General features: G+C 39.1%; 1 protein-coding gene across 3 annotated transcripts; it reads left to right on the top strand.

Annotated features, from left to right (window-relative positions):
• Positions 1-785: 785 nt before the first annotated feature.
• Positions 786-15,200, top strand: LOC121853447 (myb/SANT-like DNA-binding domain-containing protein 4). 3 transcript variants are annotated; one of them, XM_042347585.1, is made up of 5 exons: positions 788-1,126; positions 1,277-1,517; positions 11,018-11,423; positions 12,838-12,957; positions 13,488-15,200. In XM_042347585.1, the coding sequence occupies exons 2-5, from the start codon at positions 1,290-1,292 to the stop codon at positions 14,072-14,074; spliced, it is 1,341 nt and encodes a 446-aa protein (XP_042203519.1). In that variant the 5' UTR covers positions 788-1,126; positions 1,277-1,289; the 3' UTR covers positions 14,075-15,200. The 3 variants fall into 3 exon arrangements, with proteins under 3 accessions (XP_042203520.1, XP_042203519.1, XP_042203518.1); XM_042347584.1 differs by having other exon boundaries at positions 1,277-1,526; XM_042347586.1 differs by lacking the exon at positions 12,838-12,957 and having other exon boundaries at positions 786-1,126; positions 1,277-1,526.
• The last annotated feature ends 10,591 nt before the right edge of the window (positions 15,201-25,791 follow it).

Below are 25,791 nucleotides of genomic sequence, written 5' to 3'. Positions count from 1 at the left end.
ATAACCACCTGTTACCACCACATGATTTTAAGCACCACCAACTTCTGATAAAATACAAACGGAATTCAAAACTTGCGAATAACCAACAGAGCAACACATGCGTGTTCACAATTCACCAATAAACTTATGGCTGCTGACTATTTTTAGGTAAATATAACAACTGGGATAAAACATACCTCAACAGCCTTAACTAAATAAATGTGAGAGAAGAAGAATTATTGCCACGGACGTGTGCAGAAGACTGGGAGAGAACGGGGCTCACCAGTCACCAACGAGCAGTATACAGGTCCAGGACGAGTTAAACCCCCCCCCCCCCCCCCCCATGGGTTTCGAGGGATAGGGAGGGGGGTCAAAAAGTACAGAAAATGGTACCCTATAGAAAACTAAAGTCATAAGGCGATACTTTTGCATTTTTTCATAAACTTCTCAATATTAGCCCACGCTCTTGTTAAGAGAATAAAAACTATAATTATAATTAGAGAAATTCCTACTTTTTCCCTAGGGCTGACGCCCCCCAGGTTAAGAACCACTGTTGTAAAGGATTGCCAACACGGTTTTATGCCTGGGCGCTCCTGCTTAACACAATTGCTCAATGTATTGGATATTTGGACCCATACTCTGGAATTGGTGGTAATATTGACAATATTTACCTAGATTTTGCCAAGGCTTTCGGCAGTGTACCTCACGAAAGGCTGAAAATCAAACCGGAAGGGTGCGGGATACGGGGAAATGTCCTAGCGTGGATAGAAGACGTTCTACATGACCTCAAGCAATGTGTGGTGATTAATGGCAAGGGGCGTAACAGAGACGTGACCGATCGCCCAAGCTGCTAACGAGCCGATGAGTGGTTAAGAGGATAAAACTAAAATTAGTTCCTGTCTATATTTTTTACATAATAGTGTTTTAAACTCCCCGCCCCTGGTCAGGTTGTGCCATCTCCCAGCACCAGAGTCAAGCTCCCGTGTAAACAACGTTGGTCCGCCAGACTTGAGTTTGTTAAAGCCACTTATACTTTTCTACTTATTTATTTTTGTAATTTTAGAGTGTTATCCTCCTCAGAATCTTTACCACTGATCTGCTCGTTAACCGTCTTTGCAGTTGGTCACGTCTCTGTTAATTAAAGTTGGCAAGTACTGGCTCCAGAATTTATCTACCGTGATTAATTTAAATGCATATTAATTTTTCCTTGGTACATTTTACCGTCATTTAGGTAAGTTGGATTTAAAAAACTTATAACTCTGGGTCTTTAATTTTATTTTTCTCACATCTTGTACAGCTTGTTCATCAATATGAGTGTGAACAAAGAGTCATTTACACCCGTTGAGTGCCGTACCATCCTTCAAGTACTGGACTCTGGAAGTGACGAGATATTTGATCCAGAGAAGATTGATGAGGATGACAGTGGTGATGGCTATCATGACCTGACAGCTCTTGATTCGTCTACTAGCAGAGCAGGAGTCCAAGATCAGCAAGTGAGGTCACAAGTCAAAAATATTCAAAGTCAAGATATTAATAAGGTAAATAAGGTGAGTCAATCATATTTTCATGAATCATAGATTGATTCAGTGATTTGGTTTGGGTACTTTCTGAGAACAGCACTAACACCAAAAGTAGTCGTTCGATTTTGATTTTATTTTTTCACAGATGGGGGTAATATGCGAGAAGTGACCATAGGTATTTTGGTATTTATGGGGGGTGGATTTAGTCACAGTTTTGTACGCTGATTACTTTCAATCCAAGGTTAATATATAGGACTAACCCACCGGGCTGCATAGCGCCAATACGGCCATGTCATCTCACGTCCTGAAATGCCTCAAATTTCACCATATCATAGTTATTTCTTTCTGTTTAATATACTGGGGAAGTTAGGTAAAGTGAGGTAGGTTTGTTTGGTTAGCGTTTATTTTAAAAATATAATTTTTTTTAACATATTTCCACAAACTACAACCGGTCCGACTAATTACCCAAATGTACCCAAATGTAGCCGCAATGAAGTCAAATAATGGTCCTACAAGCGTAAATCGGGCTGTGAATCACTTCTCGATTATTATTTGGTGTCATAAAGTCACAAAAAATTGGTAAACTTAATTTAATCTGAGTTGTGTTAGGTTAGGTTACATTAGGTTACATTAGATTAGATTAGATTAGATTAGATTAGGTTAGGTTAGATTAGGTTAGGTTAGGTTAGGTTAGGTTAGGTTAGGTTAGGCTAGGCTAGGCTAGGCTTGGTTAGGCTAGGCTAGGCTAGGTACATGCACTCGATCTATTAGCTCAGATTAAATTAAGTTTACCAAGTTTTTGTGACTTCGTGACACCAAATACCAGTCGAGAAGTGATTGGCAGTCCGATTTATTCTTGTAGGACCATCATTTGACTTCATTGTGGCTACATTTGGGTACATTTGGGTAATTACTCGCTCCCTCGGTACATGCACGCGATCTATTAACTCAGATTAAATTACGTTTTCCAATTTATTTTTACTTTGTGACACCAAATACCAGTATAGAAGTGATTGGCAGTCCGATTTATTCATGTAGGACCATTATTTGACTTCATTGCGGCTACATTTGGGTAATTAGTCGGACCCAACTACAACAGTGTCCACTATAATATAACAAAGAAAATCCGGCGTTTTTATAATTGTTTTCAATCAATTTTGCCTGCGGGTTAGTCCTATATAATTACCCAATTCAATTAATTTTCTTGTGTAAATACTTAGGTATTATCATTTTGGTCATCCAACAATTTTTTGGCTTTTAAGTTTTGGAATCAGTAGTTTAGACAATTCTAAGACACGTTTATTCTATAGCGTTTCTTCCACTCATGATTATAGTACTTTAAGGGAAAATCATAATAAATTGTTGGAAAATTGTCGTATTTCTTCTAAGATCTCATTGATGTTTCCACCGACCCAGAGAGCTCCTGTGTGTTCGTTTGTTGGGTAGTATGCTGTATTCTGCATGTGCTAGAGTCTGACGCATGATTCTCTGGACGTTGATTGGTGGGTATGATTTTGGATCGACCAATCACAGCTCGGTATTGGCTTGAATTTGAATTTAGTTCCAAAATGTCTTCATTATTGCAATGGCTGTGATGTTAATTATTTCCAAGCCATCGCCAGAATTCACGTAGAATATTACGGTAAGGACGGAGAAGTTTGAAAATTTATCCTTCAACATGGTGTTTTGCCAACTTAGGTTACTTGTGTGAAGTGTAACCAGCCTTGTAGCTATAAAGGTGACAAACACCAACTGTGGAGGGATGTCACAGAGTTGGTGAAGTGACTTGGCAACAGGTCCGCCAACTTCAAGCAGTGCTTGGTGCGCTACCATGTACTTGTTTAAAATGCAGTTCAGCGAGGACAGGCTTCTACACCAGTTCTTCTTCACTGCCGCAAGGTCTTGCCCCCAACGCCCCCCCCACCACCCTCCGCACCCCCCCCCCTCCCCCTACTCCCTACCCTACCCCGTCCTACCCTACCCACTCACCACCTACCCCACCCTGCAGTCGGAGAAACAGCAGCCAGTGTGACCAGTGGATGACAAGGAGAACCCTGATGACCCCAACTTCGAGTTTAATTAAGGTAAGCACACAGGTGGATAGGTTAGGTTTAGGGTTGGGTTGGGTTAGGTTAGGTTAGGTTGGGTTAGGTTAGGTTATGGATTATTCTGACTTTCATTTCTATTGCAAATTACTACTTTTTAAGATTTTACCCCATCCAAGACCCCTGGTTCCCACTGGGGTGTCCCCTGTTATTGGATAAGGGGGGGGGGATCTCAAAAATGGTAATTAGCGGTAGAAATGAAGGACAGATTCGATCAAAACCATTGGAAAAACAATGGCATTTATCAAACAGGGAGGTACTACAGCCTGGGATGATATTGGAAGCATAATGTGTTGTCTAATGGTAGATCTTGCTGCCATATGGCATCATGAATATTGTGACCCAGCCCAGGTTGCTGATCTGTCTTTCTGCCTCATTTACACACAATTGCAGGGTCTCAATTGTTTCTCTTACTATTGACAACACAACATACATATATTGTTTCTCAATACTGTATTGATCTTTTTTATTTTTTTTATTTTTTTATGGATCTCTATTATTATTATCATCAGTGTTGTTGTTTTTGTTATTGTTGTTATTATTTTATTTAAATTTTTTTATAAATTTTATTTATTATGAGCTAATGATTATTATTATTATTATTATTATTATTATTATTATTATTATTATTATTATTATTGTTGTTGTTGTTGTTGTTGTTGTTGTTGTTGTTGTTGTTGTTGTTGTTGTTGTTGTTGTTGTTGTGCACCCCCCTACATCCTTGTGCAAGGTGAAGCGCAGAAGCGTTTACAGCACCCAACAGGGAAGCATGCTAAGTTCATGCTTGCCTTTATGTCTCATGTTTTAAGGGTGTAGAAGCCTGAAGAGTCAGTGGTTTATGTCATCAAGTTATTGGAAGCTCCAACAACTTTCCCTGAATACGAATTCGCAACTTTCGACTTACAGCAGGTACCTACTTTACTGCTAGGTGAACAGGGACTAATGGGGGCTAGGAAGTATGTCCAAACAACTTCCACCGGCTCGGGAATCGAACCCATGACATCTCGCTTGCGAGGCAAGAACGGTACCGCTTCTACCACCTGTTATTATTATTAAATTTTCACCCCCCAGACCCTGATGTGGGTCAGTGACCTGTGCCCAGGTGGGCTAATCCTGTACAATATAAAAAGAAAAAAGGAAGGAAAAAATGACGGTTTTCCAACAATTTATTGCAGTTTTTTCTTAAATTAATCATAAGCGGAAGAAATGATATAGAAGAAAAATGTCTTAATGTCTTAGAATTGTCTAAACTACTGATTCCAAAACTTAAAATCCTAAAAATTGATGGATGACTAATAATAATTTTACCAATGCTTAGTTTTCTAGATACAGGCGAGTTAAGATATAGGTTAGGTTAGCACATAATTTCAACCATTTTTATATTTTTCCACAACATAATGCAGTATCCCCCAATAAAATCAGTGAAAATGGGGTATTTTTAAGGCAGTTGATATTCTGCCGTGACTTACTAAGTCCCCACTAACGCTATTTTACCGTGAGTGTAGTCTCATTGGCTAATCGTTTATTACCGGCAATCAACATGAGAATGATATGTGAGCGTAACTCTGGCAGGATTTGGCATTTATTTCGCTATGAGTCATTCGTTGTGTAGCTACAAACATGCCTAACCAAAAGGAGTTGTTTGATTAGGGTCATTTTTTCCACAGATGTTCTTATCATTATAAAAGAGGGGACATTTACTAGAATCTAATAGAACCTGATCTAACCAATGAAACCTACGGTACCTAAACTTACCTAACTTCCTAGCCTGGGGTGGATGGGGGGGGGGGGCAAACCGCTGCCATTTTAAATAGAAAGTACTTAGCCAATCTGAGTTCACTCACGGTAAAGTAGCATTAGTAGGTACTTAGCCGGTCATGCCAAAATATCCACTACGTATTTTTAAACCCATTTTCAATGAAAAAGAGTGTACGGTCACGTCCTGAATAATTTCCCACAGATGTTCTTATCGTTATAGTATGTACTGTATTTTAAAAGAGGCAAAACCTTTTTATTTTAATTTGGTTTTTCTCTATCTATGATCATAAATCACCTGTAGTGGGTAGAGCATGAAGGATGAAGGGAATTGCTGGGTAAAACATGGTGAAAACTGATCGTTTGACCAATAGGATGTCTCTACGTGCTTTGGACTTGAAGAATGAATTACAGTGGTCTATCGGTTAACGAAATTTCGGTTAACGAATTACTTTCCATAAGAATCTTCAATTCGGTTAACGAACAAAAATCTGATTAACGAAATTCTTACGAAAACATATCAACATGTTTTGGCTTGCTCATCGGCTGGTAGGTTAGTCCATCAATACAGTAATCGGTTCTAGAGCTTACATTTTTTCCCATTGGAGTAAATATCAAGAAGGTTGTACTATTCAATATTTTTCCAAGTTTTATATTAAAATTATTAGTCATTTTAACATTATTTAACATAATTGCAGTACAGAGAACTAGTTTTTGGTGCACCCATCAATCACTTCACTCACCCACCAAGGCATCTGTTTGTGTCTCTGTTCAGTGGAGGAAACATCTTGCTTGTGGCTCTCTTGAACACAGTATTTTTACGTTTTTACAGTACAGTATAGTCTCGATTTACGCGGATTTTGTTTACGCGTTTGGTCATTTACGCAGTGCCTTGCCAGAATGAAATGTTTTGATTACGCGGTAAATTTCATCATTTACTCGGCGAGTAGCTGGAGAGGGCTAGATGCGCTGCGCCATTTTGTACTCACGCGGTCCATTCTTGACCATACGTGGGAAGCGGTGACGGGTGCGCATTAGGTTGCTCTTACGTTATCGCTGATGTCATATGACGTATTGGACTGTGATTGGGTCACGCATCCTTACCTCCCTCTGCCGCTAGCTGTGATTGGTTTAATATAACATGACGTGCCCTGCCACCAGAGGGAAGGAGTCGCTGACCTAACCGGGCCACTCTCATTGTTCTCAGTTCTCTGCGTATACAGTTCTCTCTTGTGCCTGCTATTCCCCTCACAATGGCTTCCGCTGGACCGCCACCACCCCAGAAAAACCTTGAACCTGGGACCAAGCCACGAAAATGTGAAGGAATTCATCGAGTTGGGGGAGAAAATCAAGCTCATCCTTGACAAAGACCCAGTCAAGCATTGGTATGAAGTGTCTAATAACCTTCTGTCGAAAATTATGGAGCCGTATGTCCAGATGTATCACAACAACATCAGTGCTAGTCGTCAACGTAGTATTATGGACTTCTTCGCCCGCAACCCACCACAACCACAGCCAGCCCAAGTCAGTGATAGTGACAGTGAGGATATGGACTTTGAGGAGTTTATCAGGGAGGCCCTGCAAACCTTTGTGAATAGTGATAGTGATTCACCGGAGGGCAACTAATCTGCCCTCGGCCTCGGAACCAGCCGCCATTCCCGTATGCCGACCCATCTCTTCTATTAACGTAAGTGTTAAACCTTGATTTTTCTTTTACCTGGTACAGTACAGTATATTATTCTCTTATTGATATTTCTCTTCTATATTATGTGTGTGTGCATACCATCATAAAATTATAATACTATTTTTACGTATGTATTGTGTCGGAAAAAGTGTAGTTTGGGGGTCAGCCCAGTCTCTATTTCAATTAATCCCATATGTTCTGTTATTTCGTTTACGCGTTTCTCGTTTTACGCGGACCTCCACAGGTTCAATTGACCGCGTAAATGGAGAATATACTGTACTGTACAATTATTGATCATTCTGAAATTTATTTAACATATTGATAATATATAGCGCAGTGCAGTGTTGATTTAAAGAAAATAATCTTGAATTCCACCTAGTGAACCTAAAATTTTATTGGTGATATGATGGCATCAAGCATGGGTCCCCTGGAAGGTGATTTCTCCTCCATCCCCACTTCCTTCTCTTCTCCCTTCTCTGTCATCCCCACTTCTAATTCCCATCATCTTCAATCAGGAGCCTTCTACATACACACCTCAAAGTAAGTGTACTTACTGCATTTTTTTTTACTTTGTATGTACTTTTCGGTGAGCTGCAACCAGTTACCCAATATCCCATTGAAATAATAGATTCGGTTAACGAAATTTTCGATTAACGAATGACCTTCTGGAACGAATTGTGTTCATTAACCGAGGGACCACTGTATTATTGTAAATACGGTAAATATTCGTTTAATGACTGTGGCAAAATTTTCGTATTTGGTTATTTAGGTTTGGTTAGGTTTCAACGGTGATTTGGAAGTGCAAATTTTTTATGAGAATAGGATTTTTATGTGCATATAGGTGTGTTTTGTTCAAATTTGACCTTAATTTCTTGTCCTGCTCTCATCACAAAAAGGAGCCACAGCCATTAAACGAATATTTACCGAAAATACTCCTCCGATAAATCTGCCGAGTTGGTGCGTTTTGTCTGTTTGTTTACAACCAACCCGCTCAGTCCTAGCATACTCTCAAGTTCACAAAAGAAAAAAAGGTAAATTACACCATGATACTTCAACAAAGTTGATTTTATTGGTACAGTTGCTTAAATGTGTTCCTACACTCTGTGGTAACCCGTGTCTCCAAATGGCCAACCTATATGACCTATAGCAAACCTATCCACCAATCACATCCATCATTACATGACCACTACTCATTCAATCATAGTGATACTACTACTGGGACGGTGCTGTTTGAAGATACGGGTAACCATGGGTGTAGAAACACATTTCCGCAACTGTACCAGGCATCAAAATAAGTACTTTCTGTTTAATATGGCAGGGGTCTTCCCTCAGCTAGGAAGTTAGGTAAGGTTAGGTAGGTTTCTCTGGTTAGGTTAGGTTCTAGTAAATGTCGCCTCTTTTAAAATACTTACTATGGTGATAAGAACATTTGTGGAAAAACTGAATGAAATGGAACAACTCCTTCTGGTGGTAGTCCTGTTCTCAGACATTACTGAAGATGGTATCATACCTTAACCAGTAACTTCAGGAAATTTTTCTCTGGAAGATGAATGAGCACTTTTCTTTCATACTCTACAATTTTTATTTTTGTTTTCAAGATCATAAGTTAGTTTTTTCTGCTAACATAGGCTAACATAACCCAGCCTAATCTAGGATAGGTTTTGTTAGTTCCTATCAACTTACCTAACCATTGACTACCATTGGTGCCTTTGGTACAATGGTGGTTTGCTATGTAGGATCCCAAGGTGAGATGTTTTTGGCCTCTGTTATAAGGATGCTGTTAACTAGGCTACCCCACACCTTCTGTACACCAGAAACTTTGTGATGAAATGTATAATGAGTTATTAATTGAATATAACTTATATAGTAGTGATAAGAGTCATGACATTTCCAAGACTATATATATAAATGGGCTATTAATTTATTGAAATTCATATTTTACAGTAAATATTAGCTTTTACAGGGTCAGTAACAACAAAATTGCTTCTACATCACATACCGTAATACTGAAGGTGACACATTTTGATGTAGGTGACACTGCCTACTGCTATTCCTAGTAGAGTGTGAAGAGTTGAGTGATAAGGATAGAGGTGTGGCTGGCACCCTCTCCACCACCACCCCTAGTAGTACAGTACTATAGTGGTGAGCCTGTGTGATTTCCCTCCGGTACACCTGGCCCCCAACATGTGATGCTGCACCAACTGAATACCTCACACTATTCCTAAATGATGTTTTTATTGATTCATTTGTGAGGGAAACTAACAGGAATAGTCAGCACTCAGCAGTGTACTGTATTAGGAATAACAGAGTATTGTATTGCTCTTGGCAGTGCATCCACATTCCAGTATCCATAAATGGATAAAGCAAGGTAATATTACATCAGGGGAGCTTTCAGCATTTCTTGGCCAAATAATAAACATTGGTAGTGTCAGAAAACCCAGTATAAATTCATACTGGGGCAGAAGTAATGAATTCTATGACACTCCATATTTTACAAACATTTCAACAGGGACAGGTTTTGGCTCCTGCTAAAATTTATTAACTTTGCAGATAATATTGCTATACCCACAACATACCGTTAAACATTACAACAGGTTATGTAAAATTCAGCCTGTTACTGATCATTTTGTAGAAAAATTCAAACATCATTTTCATCCTCTCACAACAATTTCTATTGATGAGAGTATGACGGGTTACAGGGGAAAGATGCCACTACTCCGTCAATACATGCCAAATAAAATCAAGCCAGTTTTGTCATAAGGGGTTAATGTTTCTGTGATTCAGCTTTGGGGTACACCTGCACCTCTGTAATTTATAAAGGTGCTGCTGACTCAGAAGTTGCAAGGGGTGAAGGAATTATTTGCAAAGATATTGTTGCAATAGGTACTGTACTGTACTGTTTTGTCGGGTAGAACAGGAAGGGCCTTTCTATAGAATGTGTAAAGGCTAAAATGAAAAACGAGGAGATTTGTGAGTAGAGGAGTGGCCCTGTACTTTGTGTTACCTACAGAAACAAATCTAGACAGCCCACTCTTCTGTCAACAGTGGATAAGGCAGGCTATGTATAGGTGACAACTAGAAGGAGTGCAGTAAAACAGCTGCCTCAGATAGTGGTCATTTATAATAAAGTAAAGGAGGAGGGGTTGATTTAATTTTAAAGGATACAAGACTATACTTACCTGTCAGAGCAGCATTTTGTGAAATGGAGCATGAAAGTTTTTTATTTGTTATTGGCTACTGCTGTACTAAATACAGCTCCTCCCCGACTTACGACGGGGTTAGGGACCCAAATCCAGGTCGTAAGTTGAAAATGCTTAAATAATTCATAGAAAATCTAAAATGGGTGTCTCTTTTTCTTCTCAGCACCACAAAGCTCTCACTTTTAAGCTTGCCAGCCATTTTAAAGTGAATTACAAACGAAAATTTTGTCAGTACACAGCGCAATCACTGACTTTGGGACTCGAAAATACGTAATTTGACAAAGTTTTGGTACGACTGAGGCAGGTCGTAAGTGTGGGTGGTCGTAAGTCGAGTAGGTCGTAAGTCGGGGAGGAGCTCTACTTATATTTTGTATAAAGCCAGTACCACAGCAGTACCTAAGCTTAGTAAGTATGATTAATAATAATAGTAATAGTAATGGTTGCCCCTCGTGTCATGAGGATGGCGTGTTTAAGGTGTAGAAGCTGTTGCCAACACAACAACCACACCCTGAGTTAACGAGTTGCATGACCCAGTGTCAAGGAATAGTCTGAGAAGACCGGACAACTTGCCAACTGCACTGGCTAACCATTACCCCGGAACACGATCCGTAAATTGATTAACATCCGGGGCCGCATACTCAGAACACCTCATCAGTTACATACAGTAGCAAGGTACAGTTCCATTAATTTCTCATACTCAAAATTGACTGACGGGTTCCGTAAGCAGTCCGTAACTTTTTGTTTATCCTGTAAATTCAGTTCTCTTGTCCGAAGGTAGATGGTGTAGCAAGAGCTTGTTGGCCAAACGTCGCTGAGTTAACAAAATCATCAACCAATCTCAAGAGAAAGATAAATCAGCTGGAATCAATGAAAGTGGTAGCAGTTAGTAAACAAAAGATGGAAGGCCCTACTGCAAAGAGGAGGCGACCAAATTTCTGCGAGGAGGAAGTACACGCCATGTTGCGTGAAATCGCAAAAAGAAAGAAAATGATCTTAGGGAAGTTGGACTCGAGAAATACAGTCACACTGAAGAATCATGCCTGGGAAGAAGTTTTAAAGGCAGTAAATGCTGTGGCTCGAATTCCCCGTAGTGTTGCTGAAGTCAGGCGGAAGTTTTCTGATTTACGTGTAAGCGTGAAGAAGAAAGCAGCACAAGATAAGAAATATCCCGGTGGAACAGGTAAGTCCTAATTTTGTTAGCCAATGGGTTGATTTCCGCTCTGAAACCAACTTAACTGTTTTTTTCCTGAGGCTTGATATGATTTGAGATGGTTGTAAACTCAAGGAAGTAGTGTATGGAGGCTCTTCATTGTGAATTAATACACATATTTTCCTTATATGATCACATTCATTAAAAGGAACATCGTTCTTCGAAGTTTGCTGCGTGAATAATTAGTAAAAACTGTACAGCTGATAAATGAACCCAAAGGCTAGTCGGTATTACTGCTTGTAATTGCTCCACAACTTTTGGATTTTCTTAATATTCCTATCATATAGTTGAGACAATTTTAAAACACTATTCATCTATGTCATGTGTCGCAAATAACCTAAAACAGAGATATTTAATATCCTTCTGGGTTGTCCAGGGTGGCGGAGCCCACCCGTTGGTAAGGAAGTTAGGTAAGGTTAGGTAGGTTTGGCTAGTGCAGTGGTTCTCAACCTGGGGGCCATGGCCCCCAAGGGAGCCACGGCGAGCTGTTATAAATTGTACGTTTCCAAATAATGTTGGGAATCTGAATTAAACAAAACTTGTATTACTTATTTTGACTTGGCAGAAGAGAATTTTCATTCTTTTTTTGTCATTTTGTTTAATCATAACGACAATACAATTTTAATATTTACATACTCTGGTGCTATTTTTTTTCATTTTTTCCGGATTATTTAAGATTTCACAGGTCCAGTCCCTGTCTGTGTGACAGGTGCTGGACCAAGCTGCTGAACTGACTTATTCAGTACGTGTCCGTGTGTTATCCCTTTGCAAGTGGTGATAGGACCGAATGGGGGGGTTTGGGAGAAAACTGAAGGAGGACACGAGGATTTTGAAAATTCCTCAAGGAGGGAATGGAGTGAAAAAGGTTGAGAACCACTGGGCTAGTGCTATCAACTACATATTATTAATTACGTTATTTCCGACGGTAATGAAGGTCATAATATGTAGCTTGCCATAGAATTCCTCATGTTTTTTTGTTTGTTTTTTAATTTATTGTGATAATTTTGATTCATTGGGTGGTTTAATTTCATATTTTGGATAGATTAATATGCAAATCTTAATTTGTTAGGCTTATAGGCAATGATGTTCTACCTTAAGAGTTTACAACCAATACAGGTTGAGAAAGTGTGGCTGCAATTATTGTTTTTCACTATTTTACCCCATAATGTTTGTTACAGTAAATCTAATTTACTTTTGACATAGAGGAGAATTTTAGGGGAAAAGCCCCCCCCCCCCCTTAGGGAGGATACAGCTACAATACTGTACTAGGTTAGGTTAGAATGGATGGAACTATTTCAATAGATTCCTTAACATAGTAGCTACAGTGTGTGTAATCACAGCTCACAGTAAGAAAGTTTCAGCAAATTGTTTTTCTCTCTTGAAGGAGGCGACCCCCATTTTGAAACAACATACACTTCAATTGAAGAAGCAGTTCTTCAGCTCTTAGAGTCAGTCTCTATTCATGGGATTCCAGGGATTTTGGAAAATGAAGAACCTATTGATGGTAATTCACTAAACATACTTTTCCAACCCTCTGATATATATTTTGTTATTTTCTGTCCTTGTTTTTATTGAAAAAATTCTTTTGGTGCTCTTTTTACAGTTTTATAGGTTAAATCTTAATTTTGAAATATACTGAATTTGTGTCTACTGTAGTTCTAAAAATTAAACAACACTAGTTAATTGGTTTAATTTTTAGCTGGCTTATTGCTTCCCTAAGTTAGATGATGCTTCATGTTTTTATAAATCATATTTTAATTGAAAAAAAATGAGAAGTGAAAATATAAGAAATGGACCGCCTGAAAGTAAATGCTCTATATTATAATTAAATCCATTTATAATAAAGTAACCAAGTTTCATTTAGTTGATATTTACAATTAAAACAATATTTTTTACACATACTTTTGGAGGCTCAACACTATTCTTCAGACCAATCTTTTTTCTACGTATGAACTGAAATATATTTGTAATTATAATATTTTCAAGCATACCCTAAACATAGACTTAAATCAAGCTATTCTATATTTTTTCCAGAAGAAGAAAGAGAGCCAACCCCTGCACCCTCAGGAGTTAGGTTTACGGCTATTCATTCAAGAGAGGAATCTAGGTTTAGGCCCGTTCAAGAGAAAGAGGATTCTTTAACCATCATACTGACTGAGGATATGCAGGAACATGAAATAACAGTACCCATTGAGCTTATAGAACCTGAAACTTCATCACATCAAAGCAGTCAGGAATCTTCATCATCCACGGAACAGCGAAGTAGGTCTCATACCCCTTCTGCCACAGCTGAGGTTAACCAGACTAGGTCAACTTTAACTTGTGATCCCACTGATGAACCGGGTCCATCTCCATTACCAAGTACACGTCAAAGCAAGAGCATAAGTGACAGAAGGCCACGAACCCATTCTGCCCTAAAACATGCATATCTTATTCCGGAGGTGCTTCAGGTTCAGTCACAAATGAGGGACAGTTTGGTAGAGCTGGTTAATTCTGTTCAGGAAGTTTCAACCAACATGGTTAAACTTGTAGCTAACACTGAGTGCATTGCATCTGCACTGCAAACCATTGCAAAAGCTGTGCAGTCGAAAAGTCCTACCCATGATACTGTTTGTGTTTAGGGTATGTGGAGTTGTTTACTTCTCCTAGAAGTCCTTTACTTTTGGTCAATGTGATGATAGTGTAGTTGAAAAGTCATCATACACTTATTAAAATTTTTCCTTTGAGTGATTAATATGAAAAAAAGACAGGGCATGTAAAATAATTGTGTAACTTTCACCCTATACTAGTCATGAGAATATAACAGGAATATTAACCTCTCCATAAGTGAGTTCAAATCACAAAGGTAAGTGAAAGACACACACTTGTAAACTATTAACATGTGTTGCAGTGCTCATACGGATATTGTTTACCCAGGTTTTGGGTAAAAGTTCATAATCAAATGTATAGCTTAGAAGCTGGAGTCGTGTACTTAATTTTATTTTTTATATGTTTCTGTATTTTGTAATATGTAGTTATTTTCCAGTTCAACTTGCTTTATTGATTAGTGAATATTTAAGGGTTATGAATCAAGTAGGTTGTAATTGAAATACTGTTGCTATTTCACCAACAGCCTACTGTAATCATTGCTATACACCACACATATGAAATTCTCCATAGAGCAAGTTGTTGCACTGGTTCTTTCAGAACTTGTACAGTTTATGAAGCCAAGAGTTTGCTATTTTCTTTTCTTTATTACTTTTAGTTGTACAGTATTTTGTTACAAGTTTCTTTTAATGTACGGGTATTGATGCAGCTACCTTCTATTCCTGATAGTTCCTAGAGTAATTTTAGACATGAAAATTTTACTGTACAGTATTCCATTTTTAAATCTTAAAACTTGAAACAATTACCAGTACAGGTAGTTGTATTATTTTTTCAGAAGGATGTGGTGACCCATGTCTTATTGTGTAGCTTAGGAAGCGAACAGTTGCAATATTTCTTTTTTGTTTAAAGTTTCAAATATGTTTTATATACAGTAATGCTTTTTTCTTCTTCAAAGCTTGAGTGCCTTGGTTATTTAATAATATTAAAAGTATACAGGTACTGTATTGTAATCAATTTTGCTCAAGAATATAGTAGATATTTTCATATATCAAATGTTTATCATATGAAGGTAAAAGATAGCCAATTTATTTTTCTTTATTTTCTATAAAGGAGTTTAATAATTTATTTTATTATGTAAATTGAAAATACAAGTGAAATCAATTTAAGTTTTATTTGCATTACCTCAGTATACTGTAATAAAAAAAGACTTATAAAACTTAGAAAAAAAAACTCGGTGAATTAATACAGTGGTCCCTCGGTTAACGAGCACAATCCGCTCCAGCAGGTTGCTCGTTAACCGAAACCATTGTTTCAATGGGTTTTTGGGTAATTGGTTCCAGCTCACCGAAAATTGCCAAAATTCAACAAAAAAGGTAGAAAAGTACACTTACTTTGAGGTGTGTATGTAGAAGGCTCCTGGATGATGATGATGATGATGATGGGAATTAGAATAGGGGTGGAGGAGAAGGGAGAAGAGAAGGCATTGGGGTGGAAGAGAAGTCACCCCATGGCACCATTTCACCCATAAAATTTTAGTTCTCTTGGTGTAATTCAAGATTATTTTCTTTAAATCAACACTGCACTGCATTATATATTGTCAATATGTAAAATAAATTTCAAAATCACCAATAATTTGCTTGGAAACACAGAAAAAAGCGTTCAGTTGGAGAGTCTCAAGCAAGATGTTACCTCCACTGAAAACAGGGAGAGACTCACGCCTGTCTGGTGTGTTAACAGGCTGGATGGCACGCCAGAAACTAGTTTCTTTACCTTCAATTATGTTCAATAATTGTTAAAATGACTAAAAAAGTTAATATTAAACTTTTAAAATTATTGAATAGTATAAACTTCTTGATATTTACTAAAATAGTAAGGAATTTAAGCCCTAAAACCGATTACTGTATTGGCGGACTAATACTACAGCTGGTGGACCGCGAAATGCAAGCGAAAACATGTTGAAGTCGGCTCGTAAAAACTCGTTAATCGAGGGATTGCTCGTTAACCGAAGTTAAGAATCTTATGGAAGGTAAATCGTTAACTGAAATTTCGTTAATCGAGGGATCACTGTATGTGCTTTTACATCATTAACTTACCAACTACGAACTATATTGGCTCTGACTGCTTGGCCCGGTCCTGCTTCGGCAACAGCTACAGCTGGATTGTCTATCTCTCCATCATTGTCGACCATGTCATAGGGAAGTGGTACCCTTCTCATTACACAATAATTGTGAAGAAGGAAACATGGTGCATCCCAGAGTGCTAAGAGAGTTGTGCAACGAGCTTGCCGAGCCCCTGAAGATCCTGTTCTGTAAATGCCTCGATGACCAAAAGGTCCCCAGTGATTGGAAAATAGCTCATGTGAGTCCTATCTTCAAGAAGGGCGATCGTCACTCCATGAACAACTATAGACTGGTGAGCCTGACCAGCATAATATGTAAAGTACTCGAGAGTATTATCAGAGATGCCGTGATGGAACATCTACCACGAAACAACCTTGTAAAGGATTGCCAACACGGTTTTATGCCGGGGCGCTCCTGCTTAACACAATAGCTCAAGGTATTGGATATTTGGACCCATATTCTGGAATTGGTGGTAATATCGACAATATATACCTAGATTTTGCCAAGGCTTTCGACAGTGTACTCCATGAAAGGCTGAAAATCAAACTGGAAGGGTACGGAATGCAGGGAAATGTCCTATTGTGGGTAGAAGATGTTCTACATGACCACAAGCAGTGTGTGGTGATTAATGGCACGAAATCATCTGTACCTGTCACAAGCGGGGTACCACAGGGCAGTGTATTGGGTCTGCTGTTGTTTGTTTGTTTCATAAATGACATGCCTGACGTACATTACTTCATACAAATGTTTGCCGATGATGCCAAGTTATTTCAGGAAATCAAGAACCAAGCAGGCTGCAGAAGGACCTCTGTGGGCTCCAAGAAAGGTCGAAGAAATGGCTGCTGAGATTCAATGAGCTGAAGTTCTCGGGCCACTGTGAGAATAAGGTAAATAAGGCAAATAAATTATTGGGTCTTAAAAGAAGGTCTTTCAGATATCTAGACGGTCCGTCCCTCGTAACGATCTACAAGAGTGAAGTGCTCCCCCATATCGAGTACTGTCACCCCGTCTGGTCCCCGACATATGCTAGGGACTATCAGTTGGTTGAAAATGTTTAAAAGAGGGCCACCATTGGTGCCTGCACTTCAACACCTCAACAACCCTGAGAGATTGGAGCTCCTGAACTTGCCTAGCTTATACTATAGACGGACAAGGGGCGACCTACCGGTAATTGAGGTGTATAAGCATCTCAAGGGGCACTACTCAGTCGAGTGTCCTTACTTGGAGCTGGTGGACGCCCACCCCAGAAGGGGTCACAGCTCAAGATTGAAGAAGCCGTAAGTCCAGAAAATTGTGAGGACAAACTTTTTCGGAGTGAGAGTTGTGAACTCATGGAACAATCTACTAGAGAGTGTTGTGACGGCACCGAGTGTGAGTCTTTTCAAGACCAGACTTGACCAACACTGGAGCAGGTTCAGGTACATTCAGGAGCCGGTGCATGCCCAGTACCTGCCAACAGTGCGTAACAGAGAGCCAGTACATGCCTAGTTCTTGCCAACAATGTGTGACAGAGACGTGACCGATCGCCCAAGTGGCTAACGAGCCGATCAGTGGTGAAGAGGATAAAAGTAAAAATAAAGTAATCAATTACAATTTTGGCACATTTGGCAGGATCGTATTGAAGTTATCCGCCAGAACGGTGAAGGCATCTAAATCTTGATTTTGGTACGACTTCTGTTATACGACTTCTCTGCAGGTGTTGAGGGGTTTACGAATGGTGTCATGAGGAATGGCTATAATGGTATACCTACTGTCACCTGGAATAACAGGAGTAATTTAAAAAAAAAAAAAGGAAAAAAAAAAATCTAGCTACCTCTTTTAACATATTCAAGCTAAATATAAAATATAATGCAAAATATATATATATATATATATATATAAAGCTAATATGCCCTTGGGGAACTTACTCCCTCAGACCACTCCTCTACCTATAACCACAAAAAAATATAACATATATATCTGCATTATCAAACCATGAGTAATTATTTACTTGGTTCCATATGAACTGAGACAAGTAGCCCTACAACACCATTATTGTAACCTTTTTTCAACAACCATATGTAAGCCTAATATAGAAGTTAAGTGTGAGGCACTAATTATGTGTCGTCAAGTGTCTTAGCTTGTTTTGGGGAAGTTATTAGGCTCAGCATAGGCTATATGGTCAGTGAGGTCAAACTTAGTCAATAAGTGAGGTTAAACATAGCTTATATAGTGTATCGTTCCTTAATCTGCAAATGTATGATTTACTATGTATTGGGTGGTTAAGTAAATGATACTTGGTTTAACCGCCTGATGAGCGACTGTGGGATAATGAGACCCTTGCACGTAGGACTCGATTGTTCTTATTTCGGTCAAAACCTGCGGAGTACAAATTACCTATGTTACATATGAGATAATTAATTCACTCGTACGTTCCTTCACTATTAACAACTACATATGATATATTTGAGTAGAGTGGCGGTGTTAAACCATATAAAAATTTAGGTGTTTTGGGTCTAATGTAGGACTTATTAGCTCCCTGACTTGTTAACTCACTGGACGGCTAGAAACTATCTTCTGAACCCCACAGGGAGCGAGTTAGTCAGCCCTTAGGTGAGGGCCATCTGTTTCACATTTAACACCTCAGTAAAGTTTGTTGTAAACACTCCCTCTGTCTCTCTTCTGTCTCCCTTTCTCTCTCTCTCTTCTACTTTATCCTACTGTGGCTGTAACACTTGGTTTAGGCTAGAGCTTAGACCTAGCCCCACTTAGCATTAGAGGCTATGTTACACCTAGGCACAATGATTGGCTAAAAAAGGAAAAATCTGAACTGCAATTTCAAATTACCAAACATATACAGCTGCTCCCTGACTTACGATGGGGTTAGGAACCCAAATCCAGGTCGTAAGTCGAAAATGCAAAAAATAATACATAGAAAATCTAAAATGAAATACTGTACAGTAAAAGTAATCAATAATGAAAAACGGATACAGTGTTACTGTGCACTTACCTTTAATGTAGTCAGCTGAATGCACACAGGGCCCCCATAATTTTCTAATTATACATGGATGAAGCAGAGGAGGAGACAGGGCTGGGTGGGTCATCAATGTTACTTTCTTCAGACAGGTTAATATACAGGGGAAACTTGCTGGTGGAAGGTATTGGATCATCTTTAGGGAGTGAAGAGGAGCACTGGTGGGGTGTGAGGAGACAGCAATGGGGGACTTCTTAAAATAGATGTCCAATTTAGACTGCACAGTTTGCTTTTTCTTTTCATTATAAATCTACCTGTAGCAAGCAAGTTCATCTTGGACCATTCTGTCAACTTTGGCAAAACGCTCAACATTTTGATCCATTCCGTCAAACATTTGCATCCCTTTATTAATTGTAGCAAATGCCTCTGCCATTTGCTTCACTGTAAAATTTTTGGGGGGGTGCAGGTTCTTCTTTTACATTTAGACTGTCTTCTTCCTCTGCCTTGGTCTGTGCTTCCAGTTCAATAAGATCCTCGTTACTTAGCTCTTCTGCTACACTTTCAACCAACTGCTCAACATCTTCATTATCAATTTCTAACTCAAGCTGTTTACCCAACTCCACAATCTTACTACTAATCTCAGAAATTACTTCATCTTCATTAAATCCTCTGAAACTGTTCACATATCTTTTCAGGACTTTCTTCCATATTCCATTCATGCACTGACCTGTAACCTCATCCCATGCTGCAGCTATGTTTTTTATACATTTCAAAATGTTGTAGTCCTTCCAAAACTTTCTTGAGCATTTTCTCACCTTCAGTAGCAGCAACAGCCTGAGCGAAGGTCGTACATAAATAATTCGCTTTAAAAGCTGCAATAGCACCTTGATCCATGGGTTGGATGATAGAGGTAGTGTTAGGTGGAATGTAGACTACCTTAACATCAGGGTGCATGTCGTCCAGTTGTGGTGGGTCTCCCGGAGCATTATCTAAAATTAACAAAATCTTGAATGCAATCCCTTGTTGCAGACAATACTCCTTGGCTCGTGGAATGAAACAAGTCATGAACCAATCCTCAAACAGAACTAGGGTCATCCATGCTTTCTTGTTACTGCGGTAAAACACTGGCAGTGTGTGCTTGCTGACATGTTTAAAAGCACTTGGGTTCCCTGAATGATATATCATGAAGGACTTTATCTTGAAACCAGCTACATTCACGCCCAACAGAAGTGTGATTCGGTCCTTGAATGCCTTGAATCCCAGCATTGTTTTCGCCTCTTTGTGGATGTATGTCCGTTTAGGCATGCACTTCCATAATAAGCCAGTTTCATCCACATTAAATATTTGCTCAGGCAAATAATTTCCCTCCACGATGACACAATCTAGCTTCTCCTTAAAAGCTTCGGCAGCACACACATCAGCACTTGCTGCCTCTCCACTCACCTTTACACTATGCAAACTGTAGCGGTTCTTAAACCTTTGGAACCACCCATGACTTGCTGTGAAGGTTTGGTCTCTCTCATCTCCTGTCTGCTCCTTCAGGCTTTCAAAAAGGCTTCCTGCCTTAGCCTGTAGGGTTAGAAGGCTTAAGGGTAGGAACTTTTGTATCTGGTCTTCCATCCATATCGCAAGTAATTTTTCCATCTCATGAATAGGACCTTGTCTTTTCTTCGTTATTATAGTTCCCTTTATAGGTGCTGATCCTTTCACTACCTCACGAATACGTTCCTTGTTCTTCAAAATAGTAGATATGGTCAAGTGTGAGAAGCCAAGGTCGCGTGAAATGGTTGCTCCTGTTTTTCCATTTTCATACTGCTTTATTATCTTCATTTTCGTCTCAAAAGTAATTGACTGTCTCCTTTTCTAATGAGCACCACCATCACTCTCACTTCTACGCTTGCCAGTCATTCTAAAGTGAATTAGATATGAAAATAATGTTAGTACACAGCACAATCACTATCGACAACAACGACAGCCAAACACCAATTAAGCGCTCTATGGCGTGGGTGCTGTAGCCACGAGGCGGCGCGACCCAGCCCATGCGGCGCTCTCGTATGGGACGGAAACGTTTCGGTCTAGAAAATATGCGCGTCATTTGAAAAATTTTTGGTATTGACGGAGGCGGTCGTATGTGCGGGTGGTCGTAGGTCGAGTATGTCGTAAGTTGAGGAGTAGCTGTAAGCATCTCCAAAATCACCAGCCTCAAAGTGATGGTGAAGTAAGCAGTTGGCCCAGATGAAGGCGTCATGTGTACTACCTGGATACTTGGCATTGTAGCTTGTGATCAACCCCTCGGCATTACATTCTACAGTGGTCCCTCGGTTAACGGACACAATTCGTTCCACAGAGTCGTTCGTTAACCGAATCCATTGTTTCAGTGGGATATTGGGCAATCGGTTCCAGCTCACAGAAAAGTACTGTACATACAGTACACAGTAAAAAAAAAAAAAAAATGCAGTAAAGTACACTTACTTTGAGGTGTGTATGTAGAAGGTTCCTGGTTGATGATGATGATGGGAATTAGAAGTGGGGTTGGAGGAGAAGGGAGAAGAGAAGGAATTGGGGATGGAGGAGAAATCACCTTTCAGGGGACCCATGCTTGATGCAGTAATTTCACCAATAAAATTTTAAGTTCACTAGGTGTAATTCAAGATTATTTTATTTAAATCAACACTGCACTATATTATCAATATGTTAACTAAATTTCAGAATGACCAATAATTTTAATATAAAAATGAAAAAATATTCAAGACACCAACAAAATCGATGTTCACTCCACTGTCAACAAAGCCAAACTGATGCCTGGTGGGTGAGTCAAGCGTCTGATGGGCGCACAAAAAACTAGTTCCCTTTACTGCATATATTATAATTATCAATATGTTAACTAAGTTTTAAAATGACTAATAATTTTAATATAAAAATGCAAAAATATTAAAGAGCACAACTTTCTTGATATTTACTCCACTGGAAACGAATGTAAACATAGAGCAGATTACTGAATTGGCAGACTAGCCCATCAGCTTATCAGCTGATGCTCACAACTAAGCGTGTTTTTCGTAAGGATTTTGTTAATCGAAGTTTTGTTCGTTAACCGAATTGAAGATCCTTATGGGAGGTAATTCGTTAACTGAAATTTCGTTAATCAAACCGTTCGTTAACCGAGGGACCACTGTACAGTATAGTCTGGATTTACGCGGTTTTTGTTTAGGCGTTTGGTCATTTACGCGGTGCCTTGCCAGAATGAAATCTTTTAATTATGCGGTAAATTTGGTCATTTACGCGGCAAGGTCCAGACGCGCCATACCATTTTTTACTCACTCGGTCCATTCTTGACCATACTCGGGAAGCGGCGCGGTGAGGGGTGCGCATTAGGCCACTCTTACGTTGTCGCTGACGTCATATGACGTATCGGACTGTGATTGGGCCACGCATTCCCTCCGCCGCTAGCTGTGATTGGTCTAATGTAACATGACATGCCTTGCCACTAGAGGGTAGAAGTCGCTGACCTAACCGGGCCAGTCTCATTGTTCTCAGTCCGCGTATACAGTTCTCTCTTGTGCCCGCTATTCCCCTCACAATGGCTTCCGCTGGACCCCCACCACCCGAGAAAAACCTTGAATTACCTGGACCAAGCCATGATTGTGTGAAGGAAATCATCGAGTTGGGGGAGAAACTTAAGCTCATCCTTGACAACGACCCAGACAAGCATCGGTATGAAGTGTCTAATAACCATCTGATGGAAGTTATGGAGCCGTATATCCAGATCTATCTCGACAACATCAATGCTAGTCGTCAACGTAGTATTAAGGACTTCTTCGCCCGCAACCCACCACAACCACAGCCAGCCCAAGTTAGTGATAGTGATGGTGACAGTGAGGATATGGACTTTGAGAGGTTTGTCTGGGAGTCCCTGCAAACCTCTGCGAGTAGTGAAAGTGATTCACCGAAGGGCAACTAATCTGCCCTCTGTCTCGGAACCAGCCGCCATCCACGTGTGCCGACCCATCTTTTCTACTAAAATAAGTGTTAAAAAACCTAATATTATTGATATTTCTCTTAAATATTAATTGTGTGTGCATACCATCATAAAATTAAGATGTTATTTTTACTACAACGTACGTATTGTGTCGGAAAAAGTGGAGTTTGGGGGTCGGCCCAGTCTCTATTTCAATTAATCCCATATGGTTTGTTATTTCTTTTACGCGTTTTTCGTTTTACGCGGACCTCCACTGGTTCAATTGACCGCGCAAATGTGGACTATACTGTATTGTATTTTAGTATGTTGATGTACTAAACATTTTCTTCATTATCCTTTGATAAAACAAGTCTCTCAAGCTTTATTACAACATATATTATAATTTTTTTTTATGAAATCGGGAAATAGCGACTACTATATCCGGGCCGAGCGTGTTACAGCACCTAAGGAGGTGCTGTAAGTTACGGGCTAGATTACGGGCTCACTTACGGACTCGGCTGTCAAATATTTGTTTTGAGTACTGTATACCGATCAGAGACTGTAAGTCAGTTATGGGGTAAACAAAGAGATACAGTCCCGTAAATGTTTTTGAGTATGCGGTCCCAGGATTGCAATGGTGAATACTGTAGCCCTCAGATCCATCTTCATAAGGCAAGTCATGATATAAATGTGTCAGTATACTTTATAATTAGAGTAAGTATTAGGTACTGTAATTTTGTATTTTTACATACAGTACAGTTCGGTATATTTGACAGCTAAAAGTTTTTAATAAAATAACAAAGGAAATTGTGCCATTTTCATTTACTGCAGCAAATCTGGGCCTTCACAAGTTACTACTGTAGTCAGTTATTTCTGAAGTACATAATTTTTTGTTGTAAATTATTTTAATTATCTTTTTCTGCTAGTACTGTATAACTATACTATTTCCACGTTAACCTGGCCCATAAGCCATGCCTCTCTTGTGTAAAAATAGCTGATTGGTTCATAGAAAATGTTCATGCAGCTGTCCATTTATTCAAACTAAATGTGTTCAGAATTGGTAAGTAGACTTGTTATTATCTAAAATGGATGTTAAATAACTGAACTATCAAAATCCAAATGATTTAAAGGCATTAGCACTTCAGAAAGGATGTTAGAAAATTTTAAATATTTATCATAAAAAGCCGAAGTCAAAGATGTACAGTAGAAATTAGCTTTTGAATGAAGTCTTTTCATATTTCTTTGTTTTTTTACCTAACAGAGACAAATGATACCAAACATATAGCACAATAGGTAATGAACTACAGTTTGTACTGCTGTATAGTATGTCCCAAATCTTTTATATAACTGATAAAACTCGACATAAATACCCACTTATATTTGCACAGTCCGGGGGGAGGTAAACGCTCAGGGAAACAGCTACAGTGGTCCCTCGGTTAACGAGCACAATTCGTTCCAGAAGGTTGCTCGTTAACCGAAAAATTTGTTAACCGAAACCATTGTTTCAATGGGTTTTTGGGTAATTGGTTCCAGCTCACCTAAAATTACATGCAAATTAAAAATAAATGCAGTAAAGTACACTTACTTTGAGGTGTGCATGTAGAAGGCTCCTGGTTGATGATGATGATGATGGGAATTAGAATGGGAGTAGAGGAGAAGGGAGAAGAGAAGGCATTGGGTTGGAAGAGAAGTCACCCCATGCTGCCATTTCACCCATAAAATTTTAGTTCACTTTGTGTAATTCAAGATTATTTTCTTTAAATCAACACTGCACTGCATTATATATTGTCAATATGTAAAATATATTTCAAAATGACCAATGATTTGACTGGAAACACAGAAAAAAAGCATTTATGTTGAAGAGTCTCAAACAAGATGTTCCTTCCTCTGAGCTGGTAAACAACTGACGCCAAGCTTGGTGTGTTGAGTGGCTGTTTGGTGCGCAAAAAACTAGCTTCTTGTACTTCAATTATGTTCAATAATTGTTAAATTGACTAAAAAATTTAATATAACACTTTTAAAATTATTGAATAGTACAACCTTCTTGATATTTACTAAAATAGTAAGGAATTTAAGCCCTAGAACCGATTACTGTATTGGTGGACTAATACTACAGCTGATGGGCAGCCAAATGCAGGCGAAAACATGTTGGGAAAAATTCGTAAGGAATTCATTAATCGAGGGTTTGCTCGTTAACCAAAGTGAAGAATCTTATGGAAGGTAATTCGTTAACCGAAATTTCGTTAACCGAGGCACTCGTTAACCAAGGGATCACTGTACAGTATTGGTCTTGGCAGGAATTTTGCTCATCTTGATGCACAGCACAACAGCCAGCGGGCATCATCTCTTAACCGTCAACAAATGTCAGCGCTGTGATACTTCACCAACAAACACATTTCTCACACCCACGAGCAGATTATTAAATACTTTATCTACTAACTTGGCATTCACTATCTTAAATGCTGAGTTGTGACAAGATTTAAGTAATGATATATGATAAAAGCTACAGGTATTAAGAAGTGATGTAGAGGTTTAATATTTTCATCCTCTCTCATCAAGTATCAAGAAATTTGGTGCAAATGAACGAAAATCGCAGCCAATGATGGACGAGGTAGAGCTAATTTGTGTCATAGTATTCTAATGCGAGCTCTACCATACTGGTAGTACGAGTTAAGTCTCCAGCTGATCTGTCACTATCAGCTGATCACCCTTTTGATGTAGCCG

Source organism: Homarus americanus, unplaced genomic scaffold (genome assembly GCF_018991925.1).
Source record: "Homarus americanus isolate GMGI-L3 unplaced genomic scaffold, GMGI_Hamer_2.0 scaffold4896, whole genome shotgun sequence".
Lineage (NCBI taxonomy): Eukaryota > Metazoa > Arthropoda > Malacostraca > Decapoda > Nephropidae > Homarus > Homarus americanus.
The sequence above is the reverse complement of the archived record's forward strand: the minus strand, read 5'-3'. Positions and strand labels throughout refer to the sequence as shown.